Source organism: Thamnophis sirtalis, unplaced genomic scaffold (assembly GCF_051295495.1).
Source record: "Thamnophis sirtalis isolate CommonGarterSnake01/CBP01778 unplaced genomic scaffold, rThaSir2_p1.2 scaffold_8, whole genome shotgun sequence".
NCBI classification, from domain to species: Eukaryota; Metazoa; Chordata; class Lepidosauria; order Squamata; family Natricidae; genus Thamnophis; species Thamnophis sirtalis.
Window position 1 is genome coordinate 24,667,670 of NW_028261388.1, and position 15,698 is coordinate 24,683,367.

A 15,698-nucleotide genomic window follows, 5' to 3' on the forward strand; every position below is an offset into this window, starting at 1 on the left:
ATTTGCAATCAATTTGCTAGTATCTCTTGAACCAATGGAATATGACTGTTTTACTCTTTGGGGGAATTAAGGACCAGTAAAATAGCAACTCCACTAAGATAAGAAATATGTATGAAATGTATTTACCCACCTCGGTGGATAAGGGGAATATAACTCTAATACAGGGGTGTCAAACTGGATTCTTTCCAGGGCCGGATCAGCATTCTAGTTCTCTGTGAGCCAGCGGGGGTGGGGGGACACAGGACAGACGTCTCATCTGCAGTACCTCTGGCAGCCAAAATGGAGCATGAGCCCCCCCCCCCAAACACCATGTTTTTAGCCTGAATGGCTGCCTGCAGCACCTTGCCAACCAAAACGATGTGCAGGGGGCCTCACACACACCCATATGTCCCATTTCAGCTGCCAGAGGCACCATGGGCTGGTCCTTTGTAATTTCCAGTCCCGCTCTGTGGGCCAGATTTAAGCACCCCATGGGCATATCTGGCCCACGTGCCTTGAGTTTGACACCCCTGCTCTAATACATTTACAAAAATGATTAGCAAGATTTAACAACCCAGGCATTTGGGTCATTGCATCAGACTGGGTTCAGGTATTCTTTTGAATGCCAAGTTTGCCTATAATATATTTAGCACCATCTATGGTCAGTTGTAGATAACAGGACAAACTTGACATGTATCACCAAGAGCTGCTTGACAAAGCGGGAAAGAGGTGTATGCCTGTAACTGAAATCTCTTTGACCAGGTTTCGTGTGCTCTTGTCAGCTCTTGGGGCAAGGGGAGAGTAGTGACAATAATATATTGGCACACTATGGGTGTTACAGGAAACATTGCTTCACTAATTTGACTAATATTTGTGAGGTTAGCTTTTGGGTGAAGTAGAGGATATTGCTATTTTACCATTCTTTTATCATCAAACCTCTTTATGTCATTACTACACTGGATGTTAATTCATCCAGGCTGCTGACTTTGAGAAATTTCTGCTTCCTCTTTCTGGGTTCAAATTTTTCTGGCTGCCATGATAACAATGGTCTTGGATATCACTAGCCTGATTTATATATGGTACCTGGCTTTTATCTTGAAACACAGAAAATATTACTTGGTTCTTATTGACTTTTTCACAAATCCCTTGTTGTAGACAGACCACTTCCTTATAGTGATGAATCTAACTGAAGCCAGCAAAGTCTGTAGTGTTACAGTGGCTCTTAATGTGTCATAGGGTTTCCAGATGACACTATGTTTTCCCAGTTATCTTGTGGACAACTCTGTAAAAGGCCTTGTTAGACAACCAAGGTTCTCAATATGGTTGCTCTTATTGAATGACCTTTTCCTGATTGCTGATCATGTGGAAATTATTGATTCGTTGAGGAGCTTCAGGAAATGAAATATATGAAATAACATTGGTAGAAAACAAAAAGTCAGAGTGACCAGGTTCAGGTATGAGATTTAATTCAAGCCTATTCCATGACAATAAGGTAGCAAAGCAGAATTATATTTTCCAAAGAATATCTAGTTTATAACTGTGCTTGTGAGATACTTTTAAAATAACACTTAAAAAATAATGGAAGAATCTATGCTGTATTCATCCTCCTGAAAAAATAATCAATGAGTTTTGATCAGCATTTTCATGGTCAATGACTTTTTCATTGTGCCATTGTGTCTCTTTGACTATATAGAATATCAACATCTATTAATCTATTAGAAAGAAATGAATAATTTTGTAATAATTTGGAGGTACCCTATCTGATATAGTACAAGCTCTAACATGATTGTGAGCCTTTAGGCACTTTTCATATAGTATATTCTATGTGAAAGGCGACTGTTTTACTGAGGACTTTATGCCTATAGGGAGCAAAATGCTTTTCATTCCTGAAGATTTTAAAATGTATTTCTTTCAGAATAGTTCAAGGCTCCTCAACTACTAAACTTGTATTTTTCCACAGAGAATAGAGTCAAAATGAAAAATGGAGAATATTTTAAAACCATAGATATACACAAAAATTGCTCCATCACTAAAGTCAATTCAACTTTTCTATATTTGAATTAGGCCCACATCACTAGAACAAGATGAGTAGCTTGTTTGACTTTTACAAACATACTATTGTCTTAATAGATGCATTGAATGAAAACCAGTGAAATGTTAAATTTCTATTTATTTCAAATGAAAAGAATATACTTACATATACTTATCACTAAATATTTGATTTTGGGAGAATTAAATAACGAGATTAGGATTTGGGTTGTTGGTCAGAGTGTAAGCAAAAATATTATTCTTTAGAAGTACTTGATGATAACATTAAAATGAAGGTGTGTGAGAGAGACATAAATATTTAGTAAATTCTTGCTTGAATAAACCTCAATTCTTGGTGAGCAAATTGACAAATCCATGTAATTTTCTTTGTGACAGTATTTTGCCCACTGCTTTTGTTTAAGATGTTTTGTTTAAGATGTTTTTTTTTCAGTTTTCAATCAGATCTATTGGTCTAGTTCTCCTGATGGTATAGAATGTCCTGCTTGAGTAGGAATTTGGACTAGAAGACCTTCAAGACCTACCAACTCTGTCATTCTGTTCTGTTATCCTTCCAAACACTAAGCAGTCTGACATTTTGAGATTAGTCAGAGCAAACTAGCTGAGACAGAAATACCTAGATTTTTCTATTTAATATCTGATTCTTTATATAACAGTTGTATTGTCTTATAAAATATTTATTCATGATGCCATTTTCCATGAACTGTTACAGGTGTATCACTGCAAACATTGTAAAGGGAAAGTTAATTCCTTGAGCACCTTTATTTCAACAAAGGAATAATGCATGCAGGGTTGAAAATTGAAATAATAGCACTTAGCACTCCGATTTATATACTGCTTTATAGTGCTTTACAGCACTCTATAAGCAATTTACAGATTGCCCCCTCCCCAACAATCTGGATCCTAATTTTATCCACCTCAGAAGGATGGAAGACTGAGTCAACCTTGAGCCAGTCAGGATCGAACTCCAGGCAGTGAGCAGAATTAGCCAGCAATACTACATTCTATCCACTGTGCCACTCTTGTTGTATTCTGTTGCAGGAAGGGTTCTATTTTGCACCATCTCTGTTCATTTGCTTGTAGAGGACTCACATTTGTTCAAATGACCTACATAGCCATAATTTAAGTGGGCACCGTTTGCAGATTACATTTAAGGCTCTCTACCATAACCACAGTCTGGAATTTGTACTTAGTTCAAATGTCCACAAAACATCACCACAGAATATACCTTTTCTTATTAAACTAAGTCAAGATGAAGGGCACTTTAGGTGCTGCCTAAGCCACAGGTAGCTCAGCTACTGCTGCCTTCTTGGCGCAAGCATATATTTTCCTGGAACCACAGAGCTACAATGCAAGCTGTGGAAAAGACACAGCTTCTTTATCAGTCTGTTGACAGATGCAGTGACTATGCATGCCTATGCAGATCCAAAGTACTTTTCCCGCTTCAGATAATTCTGCATACTTCTAAAGAAGACTCTAAAAACAGTTTCAGTCTTTTCCAACTTTTCCATACCAGAATATCACTTTCAGAAAGGTTGTCTACCTTGTGGTTAATTTGTTTATGTACTCAAAGCCTGGTGTCTGTAGATCAAAATTTCAGATAGATACAAATGGAAGAAAGCATCTTTCATATAACTAGATCCCATGTAAGATGTTGAAGGTAAAATCAGCATTTGAATTTGGGTTTGAAAATGCATTGGAAAGTGGTACAGCCAACAAAAAACAGCTTTTCCCAGTTTAATAATCTTGCTGTTCTAATATCAACTAATTGCAGTTTCCTTTTTTTTGAAGACGCAGTGCCCTGTAATACTTTAAATGGGAGATTATTAGACTCTATAACCATGTCTCAAATGCCAGAAACATATCAGAAAAGGGAATCATTGCTTTGTGTGTCCTCTTTCATATCAGATAGATCTTTAATACTTTTATTGACAATTACTGGTGAGGATATGTTTCTGTGCATGCATCAGAATTCAAGTAAGATCCAATTTGGTGCTTTTAAGATGTTTTCAGGAGTGTCTTTTTTGTAGGGTTTTTTTCTATAAGGGTAGGAAATCAACTTTTGCATTAAGAACAAGTCCACTTTCAAAACGTATTAAAGTGGTAGTTAAGTTGATAATAAGTCTATCAGTGTGTTAAGGTCTTTTGAGCTTCTCTCATGCCTTATTCATTATATCAATAGAAGTTGATTCCTGACATCCCTAAAACATCCCATTCATTAAGTTGAAAATTTTACATGAATTGCCACCCAATTTATTTCTTACATATGGAGAAAATACAGAAAGCAGTGTTTTAATTGGTTAAGGATTGCATAAATATATTTTTATTTCTCTTAATTTCTCAGAATTCTTTAGAATTTTGTCGTTGGACTAGTCCCATATGAATACCTTTCTAGGATAGAAATGGTTTCTTCTATATATTATTTATTTGTTTTTATTAGTATTAGCAGATTTCTGTGGTTTAAAAGGGGTTGCCAAAAATGTTCATGCATCTTGCTTTAGCCTGATATTTTCAAGTTAGAATACTTATCTAAATTTTGGGCATTTCCTTCCTTTATATTATTTTTTATTAAACATGCCACAGAAAATACGCAAACAATAACATTTTTTTTGAAAAAATAAAGAAAATACTGAAGTAATGGATAAATAAGTAAACAAAGAATCTAAATGTCTAGGAAGTTATAATTTTCCAGTATATCATTAATCAATTATGAACAAATGAATATATAAAGAAAACTAAAAATCAAAGTTCTAAGCACGGATACATATCAAGAACCATGCTCAACACAGAATAAATCACAAAGGCAAAACTGGAAAGTTATTCTTATTTAAATGTCCCATAAAACTAAAATGTGAACTCTAAACATTGAAAACCCAAACCTTGGTTGAGTCACAAATAAGTTGGCATAAAATTCTGTTTCTGTTTTACTAGTAAGGTACAGAGTTATTTTGGACATTGAAATGTACTCCCACAATTTGGTTAATCATTTTTCCAAAGTGACAGTCAGATGACCTTTTCAATAAGAAGCACACAATATCCTTGCAGTAAACAAAAGTAATTCAATTTACTTACTGAGAAGATATGGCTTAATAAAATGCAATAAAATATTGCAGGTTGAAATGGAAATTTGACTTTTTAAATTTATTTCATTCTAGTATGAATCATTTTCCGTGTATGAAAAAAAACCCTGATCTATTCATTACAGTTGGAACATTTTTTTAGAAAATGAATTATCAACTTTAGCCATCAAAACTGCAATGATAATGCCAATTGTAAAATATCTTACACCCATTTTCTGTGAATATGATATTTAGAGTAAATTTAAATTCCCATTGTTATCTTCATTACTTGTATTCAAATTCTGCATCTATTTAATAATAGAATATTTGTAGGTTCAAATACATATAATGATATAAAGAATTTTAAAGATCAATACTCAATTGAAATTAGAACTTTTCTTACTGGAAATAATAGCAGTCAACTTAAAAAGATGACATCTCTATTCCCTATTCTGGCATGTCCACAAGGGCCCCCTCCCTCCAGGAAGGAATAGACATCTGAGCACCTGTCTAGGAATTTCCTTCTGTTCTGATATATTTTTTTTCTGGTGGCAGAAGCAGCTTTTAATCAAAGAGGTGTGATATGTCCATGCAGCAAATCTATTACATTTTGCTATGATTATATTATCTAATATTAATATTTAATTTGGTTATTTTTTATTTGCATTTTTAATTTGCATTTTTATTTATGATTATATGTATTGATATATGTATGATGGAACAGATGACTTCTATCTTGTTCATAAATTTTGTGGAAATTAATTATTCTCTTGAGTATCTCTGGGTCAATTGCTTCCTGCAGACATGCCAGTGCATGCTTTGCAAACCTTTGTTAATAGACCGTCATCCAGATTGTTCAGATCAGAGTCCCGGTAATCATCTCTCTTTTGTCTGCAACATTTCCGTAGATAATATTAATGTTTCCTTTTCCTGGTCCTCTTCTTTCGACTGAAAGGATAAATTAGAACACCATGTATTTCTTAACTCAATAAGAATATCAGGGTGAACTCTTAGAGTAGAATATAGATCTAAGGAAAATAATACCCCAATGCTGGGATTATTATAGTTTCACTGTATCTTGAGGTTTTCAGCCTATCAATGAGTTCGTAGCAATCAGTTGGTAAAGAATTGCAAAAGAATGTGAGTGTCCTCATGTTTTGATTATAGACCATATGCATATATGCAGCAGTGATGATTAGTTTTTTTTTACTACCGGTCCCATGGGCGTGGCTTGATGGGCGTGACATTGCTTGGTGGGTGTGGCTTGGTGGGCATGGAAGGGGAAGGATACTGTAAAATCTCCATTCCCACCTCACTGCAGGTGAATGTTACTGCAAAATCCCCATTTCCTCCAATCAGCTGGGACTCTGGAGGCAGAGAATAGATTAGGGTGGGGCCAGCCAGCGGTGGTATTTACCGGTTCTCCAAATTACTCAAAATTTCCGCTATCGATTCTCCAGAACTGGTCAGAACCTGCTTAATACCACCTCTGATATGCAGCTATAAAATACTTTAGTGATTGTTAACTGCACTTCATACTATTCAAAGCCTGAGAAGAATATGGTCAACAGTTAATTTTATATATGCATATAAATATAAACATCAATGATAAAGCAAGTGCTTACATTAAGTTGTAATGCAGGTAGTCCTTGAATTATAACAGTTCATTTAGTGACTGTTCAAAGTTACAATGGCACTAAAAAAAGTGACATGACCATTTTTCACATTCGGGATCATTGCAGCATCCCGATGGTCACATTATCAAAATTCAGATGCTTGGCAATTGGTTTCATATTTATGACACTTGCAGTGTCCTAGGATCATGTGATCATCTTTTGCGACCTTCTGACAAGCAAAACCAATAACATTCACTTAGCAACCCTGTTACTAACTTAACAAATGGAATTATTTACTTAAATGTGGCAATAAAAGTTGTAAAATGGAGCAAAACTCACTTAAATGTTTCACTTAGCAACATAAAGTTTGGGCTCAATTATGGTCATAACTTGAAGACTACCTGTACTCAATTGTACAAGCTAAAAAAAAAAGAATAATTGGAAGAATATTTGTGAACCAAGAAGGAGTTCACACTTTAATTTGAAATTTACCATACCAGTTTAAGAAACATGGCATTGTCTTTTGGGGATGCCATAATTTTTCTCTATTGCCTCACAAACTGTACTTATTATGACTTTTAAAAATCATTATGATGAAGAGAAATAATTATGACCTTGAAAACCTTTTCAATTTTAATTTTTAAAAATATATTTTGTGAAACAACTAGATGGTATCTCTTCTTTTTAAATGCATTGTATATTCTTCTGATGAAAGTTCAGGATATGAAAATGAGGCTTTAATGGGACATTGTTTATTAAATTAGGAATATGTTTATTTTGAGTTCTTTGGTTCTTATGTAACAGCTGCTTCAGTCCAAAATACAGTGAATCATTGAAAATGAATAAACCCCTTTTATACTAAATTTAATGGCTGTAGATTTTGGCTCTGTATTTAGCCTACCAATATGAAAGATAGTGAGTAAACTGCAATAGACACATTTGGGTGGAGTGAAGAATGTTCTTTTTGCAAATACTGTAAGTAGCCAAATAGAGACTTGAGAAATCTCTGTGCAGCAATTTCTTAGAAGAGATTAATTTCCATAAAAAAATAGTTTTGCTAAAATGGGAGGACAGAGAATCAGTGACTATATTTAGGGAGAAAAGCATATAAAAGAAATGCAATAAAGCGCTGGATCACAAAGTAATTAAATCCAATACACCTATGAGTAACATTTATTTGATGTTTTCTTCTCATGACTGCTGCTGCCAAATATTATCTTTGTGTCTGTACCATAGATCACCATCTTTGATTCTCTACCATCTTCTCTTCTTGTCCTTGTGCAACCAGCATGATCATCTATCAGCCTTCCTGGCTCAGAACCAGCCCTTTCTCTGTTGTTACCCAGTGAGACCTCTGCTGTGTTCCTGGCAATCGGCATCATTTCCCTTCCCGTTCATCAAATGAATCCAGAAAGCATGTGCAGGCAGGCAGATTGCTCTTCTGTGGCTGACCTTTCTCTGAGTTGAACAGAGAGAGAAATTTTCATGTTCCCAGGAAGCCATTTCCACTATAATGACTAATTGGCACAGGACTGACTATTCAAGTAACGGGGGTCACGGTTCACATCCTTTTTGTAAATCTTTGTGAGCAATCTGCCGCTTGGCTAGTAATAGTTTATTTAGAGAAAATAGTGCTGGATAATGACTTGGATTTTTTTTTTTCTTCTTCTGAAAGTTTTGAAAGGGAATCTTTTTTTTCTTTTTTCTTTTTCCTTTTTTTTAAAGATTTCATTTCTAAAACATTTTTCCTTTTTTCAGGAAGGTAGAAAACCATACAAAGATATTGTACCATAGCTTGTAATTCATTTCTGGAAATGTTATATTTGCATTTCATTATTTTAAAATTCCGCTGTGGTCTTTCTCTGGAACCAATTTCTAGTTTGAAGTCTTAAAGAAAATCGGCAAGTACTTTGTGTCGAGGGCTGACAACAATGATTTCTCCTCTTAATCTCCCCATTTTGCATTTTAGGCTTCTTCAAAACCTGGAAGCTATCTTTAGTTCTGCTTCAGTAGAGCAATTGTTCCTAGTTGTGCCTGTTCTGATTAGTTCTAAATAGTGCAAAGAGCCATTAGGTTATGAGAGTGCATCTATTCCTTTATGCTGACTCGTGAAGCTGCTTGGTTTTTCCTAGCTAAAACTATACCTTTTTAATCTGTTTCCATCTGTGAGCCTTTCTTCTTCATTTCCTCAGCATAGAACAATCATGCTTTTCCATCTGCCATGTCTTGAGGCAGAACTGAGCTTGATTCAACTTTTTGTTAGTCCTGCAAAATGCCATAAAATAACTTTCATGTGCAAAAGTTGATTGCATAGAGGGCAGAACAAGAATTCAGTGACATAATTTCAAGAAGACCAGAATTTTTGTCTGCTTCCATTCTGTTTATCCCTGGAACTTTATTATCCTTTGTTTCTGGTAGCCAGTTATCAGGAAAGTGCTTTGGAAGGGCCCCAGAGATGCTCTGGAAGCAATAGGGTGTGATACCTATAAAGGCATCTACTGGGAGATGAGCGGACCTCCATGTGTTGGCCTTTGTAAGAAAAGTCTGCTAGACTAAATGGGCTGGAGTCCAATCCACCAAGGTGTGGCTGATATTTTTAATATACAGGCTGGATGTTATAGGTAATTCCCAGGTTGCAATTTCTCCACCCTGATACCTTCCACCCTAACCTTAACGCTCTTAGTGATAATCATCATTTGTTTCCCTTTAATTTGTCAGTTGAATTGCTTGGAAGAAAATCTTCAAAATAAAAAAAGCATGCCTTTTCAAGGTGACCCATTGCTTGCCCATACTAATGACATATTTGACAATCGGGCATAGTGTATTTTCACAGCTTTACTGTGAAATTCAGACTGGTAAAACCGTTAGAGTGTGAAGAAGAACTAAATAATTAACAATAGGGTAAGGTGATAGGAATGAAATTACTGAGTAAAGGAGTAGGCTTGGAAAGATACAAAGGTGAGCTAAAACAGGAAACATGCCCCAGATAACAGGAACTCCAAAAGAACAAGGGATTTGTTAGTGCTAGGACATCAAAAGGCGGCCGTGTAAGATAAGAAAAACAGGTGAAATCTGAGAAACCTGGTTTAAGAACTAAAAATACTTTTGTCCGTCTCCTAATGCATTCAAGGTTATTTCCTATAATCTTACAAAGGATGACTGTTGTAACTTAGGACACTAATTTTAAAAAGGGTAATTATAATTAGTCTGACAGTCTTCTAGAATGTCTTCTAGATTTTACAGATATATATTGTACTGATGCCAACAGTTTGCATGATGAACATACAAATCCAAGACTGGAACAATCAAGAAAAACAATGTAAAGCAATAAATAGTTTCTCCCTTCCCTAGATTTTGAATTTTGTTGTAAAACATTCAGAGCAAAATACATCCAGTAAGAACATTATATATGGGGTATAAATTAATCTTTCCTTCCCTGTGATTTCTGCAAGATAAAACCCACTGACTTCTCCACCGCATCCTTCCATTAGTCTGGCAATAGCTTATGACTATAATAGTTCTTCAAGTGATGGTAAATGGGAGTGGAATTTCCATCACTAAGCAATGCAGATGTAAATTGCAGTGTCATGTGCCACATCACTTAGTGATGGTAATCCCCATTGCCATTGTTAACCAAATTCCACCGGTTGTCAGCTGTGGACCCATTCCAATCCAAGCCATTTTAGGCTTGTTCCATCCCAGCCCCAAGCCAGGGTAGGATGGTTACCATGTAGGGACTACCTTCAATTGCCCCCACTGGTTTATCTTGAGTAGAAGTTTTGAGAGGAAACCGCCATGCACAATCTTGGGAAGAAAGTCTCATGTGGTTAGCAGCTGCCCCATGAAGGGGAGGGTAGGCATGCTTGATAAGCAACAGGAGCAGGAAAACAGCAAAGGTCAGCTGGGGCTGCTAGAGCCAATAGGGGTAGAGATAAGTGGTGAAGGGAATTGAAGTGCCCCTGTGTTTTGATCATGTGACCACATTGTGTTGTATTGACTGTATTTTCCTTTGTCCACCATCACCGTAGCAGCAAATGGTCACTGAACAAATGATTGTAAGTTGAGGACTGCTAATTATAATTTTTCAAATAATATGCACAGTGTGAGCTGTGTAAATGAAGTAACAAATTAGGATTGAGTACTTAAAGAAGTTTTGTCAGCCTGGATCTGTAACTACCGTATTTTTCAGAGTATAAGACGCACCTTTTTTCCTCAAAAATGAGGCTGAAAATCTGGGTGCGTCTTATACACTGAATACAGCATTTTTGCCTCCCGAAGCCTCGCCTGCTTCACCAAAATGGCCTTGCATACCCTTATGGAGGCTTTCAGAGAGCTCCTGGAGGCTGGAGAGGACAAAAATGAGCAAAAAATGGGCTGTTTTTTTGCCCCCCACCCCCCAGCAGCACTCTATAAGCCTCCATAAGGCTATGCATGCATTTATTTTTACAAAAAACGGGCCCATTTTTGTGAAAAACAGGCCATTTTTTCCTCATTTTTGACACACACACCCAGGAGCACTCTATAAGCCCCCACAAGGCTATTCATGCCTTTTTTTGGGGAAAAAATGGGCCCGTTTTCGTGAAAAATGGGCCATTTTGGGGAGGTTTGCAGAGTGCAAAAACTTTACCCCCCTTTTGGAAAGCTCTTTAACTGATTGATAAGAATTACATTGATCAAGTGCTGTGCCAGTAGAAACACCTACCTATCTATTGTATTTCTCTCTATCTCTATTTTTCCCTTTCTATCCCTCTACCTATCTACATACCTACCTACCTAGCTAACTCTCTCTCTCCCTACCTATCTACTGTATGTCTCTCTTTCTATTTCTCTCTCTCTATCCTCTACCTACCTACCTACCCTCTCTCTATCTCTCTCTTTTTCTCTCTCTCTCTATCCCCTTATCTACCTACCTACCTACCTAACTACTCTCTCTCTCCCTACCTCCCTACTGTATTCCTCTCTCTTTCTCTCCCTGTCTATCCCTCTATCTATTTACCTACTTTTTTTAAAAAAATGCCTCTTCAAAACCTTGGTATGTCTTATACTCCAGTGCGTCTTATACTTTGAAAAATATGGTAAATGCTGGCAAAGAAGACAGGTTTCTGGCTATGGTCGCAAGATAGTTTATAAATTTTAGTGGGAAATTTATTATATGTTTTGATATTTGATGTTGTGTACAGAATCCTGAAAAAACATTTTCAGTTGTATTGACTTCATGAATACTTGAGATAAAATGACTATATAACAGAAGCCAAATAACATTTTACAACAATAAATGATATATCTCATATATTTTATTATAGGAAAAACCATTGAGCAAATCTCTGCAACATGGAGAAGATCCACAGTTTGATCAAGTAAGTTATATTAGAGACAAGTAAGTTTATCTCCTTTTGATGTCTGCACTATAGTTCCATCGTTACTTATATGACTAAAGCAGAAGAATTACAACTTGATTAATCTGCTTTGTTGATATCTTCAATTTATTTTAGTTTTTGTTATTAAGAAAGCATATACTGTACTGTCATTGTAGGTTAGAAAATATAAGTGCAAGACTGAACCTACAATTGCAGAACCAATTCATCAAGACGTTAAAAACTGGCAGCTTTTACTGAACATACTTAACCTTAAATATTCACTTTAAACCGTTCTCAAGGCTGGATAACATTCTGTTTCAGCTCATTTAAATCTCTTTGCGCTCTGAAAAACTTCAATATGTTTTTACTGTATATTGCTTAATAATACAATCCATTTCTTTCACAACTCGAGACTTTTTGATACCAATTGTAAAGCATGATGATGGCAAAGTAATGATTTGGAGCTGTTTTTCTGCATCAGGATCTGGGCAGCTAACTTTCATAGAAGCCACTATGAATAATTCATTATGGCAGAAGGTGTTTGAGGATAATATGAGACCACCTGTCAGAAAATTGAAGCTCAACCAAAAGTAGACATTATAACATGACAATAACACTAAACATTCTAACTTATCTACAAAGGGATCTCAGGGGTGGGTGGGTGGGGGAGAATGTAGCCTGAGGATTCTGGAATGGTCAAGTCAAAATTCAGATTTTAACCCATCAAGATGGTCTGGCATGTGCTTGAATGTTCCTTGAACATGTTTGAATGTTGAATGTTTATTTTATTTATATGCTGCCCTTTTCCCCCGAAGGGGACTCAGGGCGGCTCACAACTCAAACCAGGGAAGGGGGATACAAACAAAAAATTAAAACGACACAAAACAATACATAATTTAAAACACACGACAGTCATACCATTCGAGACGGGGGCAACAATTCTTTAGCCCCAGGCCTGTTGGAACAGCCAGGTTTTAAGGGCTTTGCGGAAGGCCTGGAGGGTGGTGAGGGTTCGAATCTCCACGGGGAGTTCGTTCCAGAGGGTCGGAGCAGCCACAGAGAAGGCTCTCCTCCGGGTAGTTGCCAGTCGACACTGGCCGGCGGATGGAATTCGGAGGAGGCCTAATCTGTGGGATCTAATTGTTCTAGTGAACATCAACAGCTGAAAAAATCTAGATGGAGGAATGGGGAAAAATTCTTCTCAGTTGATGTCAGAGAGTAATAGACAGTTACAGGTAGTACTTGACATATGACCATTCATTTAGCATCATTCAAAGTTATGATGGTGTTGAAAAAAAAAGAATTATGACCAGTTCTTATACTTATGACCATTGTAGCATCCCTACAGTCATGTGATCTCCATCTGGGACCTTCTCAGTCAGCTCCTGACAAGTGAAGTCAATGGGGAAGCCAGCAGGAAAGGGTCGCAAGTCAGGTCATGTGATGTCTCACTTAACAACCAAGGTGATTTGGTTAGCAACTGTAATAAATCATTTGAGGTCATATTATGCCTCACTTAATGACTGCAGCACTTAATCATGAATTTCTAGACCCAATTGTGGTTGTAAGTTGAGGACTATCTCTATAAGACACTCCTGTTTGGGGTTGTTTCTGCCAAAGATAGAATATTAAATATTAGAGTCAGCAACTTATACTTATTGTTTTTACACAGAAAAATGACATCTCTCTTAATTTTTTGTTGAGTAAATGGCTGCAAAGATAAATTTGTATAGGTTACTTTTTTGAATTACATTGCTTTTATCTTTTATATACTGTTTGAATGTAAATAAAGTACCAATATGTCCACCTATATTTAAAAAGAAAAAATCCTTTATAAGTACCGTATTTATCGGCGTATAACACGCAGTTTTAAAACTAAAATTGGAAGCTTAAACCCTGCCTGCGTGTTATACGCCGATCTCAGCCTGGCGGCAGCGTCACACAAACTGTGGAAGGAGGGGGAGGAGGAGGGAACCAAAGAGAGCTTTTACCGAGTCTGCGCCCCACAGCCAGGACCGTCCTGGCGCCTCCAGCCGCGTTTCTTCCTGCAAAGCCATTCGGGCAACCCGAGAGTTCCGCTTGACGCCAGAAGGGCTTTGCAGGAAGAAACGCCGCGTTTCTTCCTGCAAAGCCCTTCTGGCGTCAAGCGGAACTCTCGGGTTGCCCGAAGGGCTTTGCGGGGAAGAAACACGGCTGGAGGCGCAAGGACGGTCCTGGCTGTGGGGCGCAGACTCGGTAAAAGCCTCTCTTTGGTTCCCTCCTCCTCCTCCTCCTCCTCCTCCTCCTCCTCCTTCTTTCTGGAGCCCCTTCCTCAAAGATTTGGTACCAAAGCAATGGCGGTGAGGAAGTTGTGTCTTTTGGATTTTGCACTGTTGTCTTTTCAATGGTTCTCAGACTGGTTGAACCTTTAGCAGCTGGGGTGATATTCTTTACTGTTAAGGTTACAATTGGATGTGTTGGACAAATCTTAAAAGATGAAACTTTTATTAAAACGTTTGACTTAACTAAAAACGTCTTCCTTTTTCTTCTTCTTCTTAAATATGATTTATTTATTTATTTTTACTTCAGAAGTTTGATGACCGTTGTACAAACTAATCCAACCTAAATGTAGAGGAGGAGAAGAAGGGGGGGGGATTTAAAAAGAGCAGAGGAAAAAGAAAAGAAAGCATGAAGAAAACATAAAGAAAGGGATGGGAGGGAGGGAAGGAAGGAAGGCACTTTATGTTGAAACAGAAAATATTATATAAGGAAGAAAATGGAAATAACTTTTTGCTCAAAGAGGTGTTTTTTCATTTCATATTTGCCTTTTAAGAGGAGTTAATGTTATAATTCATGTTCTAATGTTATAAATTTTAATCCAACATTAAGTTCCGAGCTTCCAAGTCATTTATTTTTAATGAAAAAAAATTTTACTCAAATTTTTGTGTTAAAATGGGGGGTGCGTGTTATACGCCGGTGCGTGTTATACGCCGATAAATACGGTAGTATGCTTACTTTTTATGACTATTTCTTTTAACATTTTTATCATGCTTTTATATGCAGTGAAAAAATTATAACATAGTTTATAAATATAAAGAAATGATGAAATAGAAGTTCTTCTGCAATATAAGAAAGCTACCTGAGCTATTGTTGATTTGGCATCTGTGGCTTATGTTTTTCAGTGGTGTTGAGTTTAAAATTAATTTCATAAAAGTTCTGGAAATTGACATATTAACTCCTTTTATTTATTTTTGGTTTCTCCCTCCTTTTCTCTCTCTGTCTCTATAACAATACAGATGCACACTTTTATTCCAGATGTTGGTTAAAAACAACTTTAGATTCAAATCTTATTCAACTTGTTCAAGTTGAAGAGCGTTATTAGTTTTATAACAACCTTAGCAACAGTTGAGTGGCTATCAAAGTTTTCCTGTCTCATTAAAATGTAAGACAGTTATTGCTGGCAAAGTTATACCAGTAATGTTTTGTGGTGAATGGTGTGTTGCAGAGGGAATCAACGGAAGTATATGAAAAGCCTCATGAGATTTAATTAGTACAACATGGAGGAGGACTCATCACTAGAGGGATAATAGTGTTTTAATCCCACTCAAAAATCAGAATAGGTTGGCTGTAGAAAAGGATTGTGAAGATTGAAATGTGGAGAT

The 15,698-nt window shown here is 36.7% G+C and overlaps 1 protein-coding gene across 7 annotated transcripts in view; it reads left to right on the forward strand.

Moving 5' to 3' along the window:
- Positions 1 to 15,698, forward strand: part of FRY (FRY microtubule binding protein) — a 183,113-nt gene that overhangs the window by 67,090 nt on the left and 100,325 nt on the right. For all 7 annotated transcript variants that reach the window (XM_087721282.1, XM_087721276.1, XM_087721277.1 and 4 more), the window contains one exon: positions 12,004 to 12,057. In XM_087721282.1, the coding sequence (XP_087577408.1) occupies positions 12,004 to 12,057 (54 nt within the window). The remainder of the gene's footprint in view (positions 1 to 12,003; positions 12,058 to 15,698) is intronic.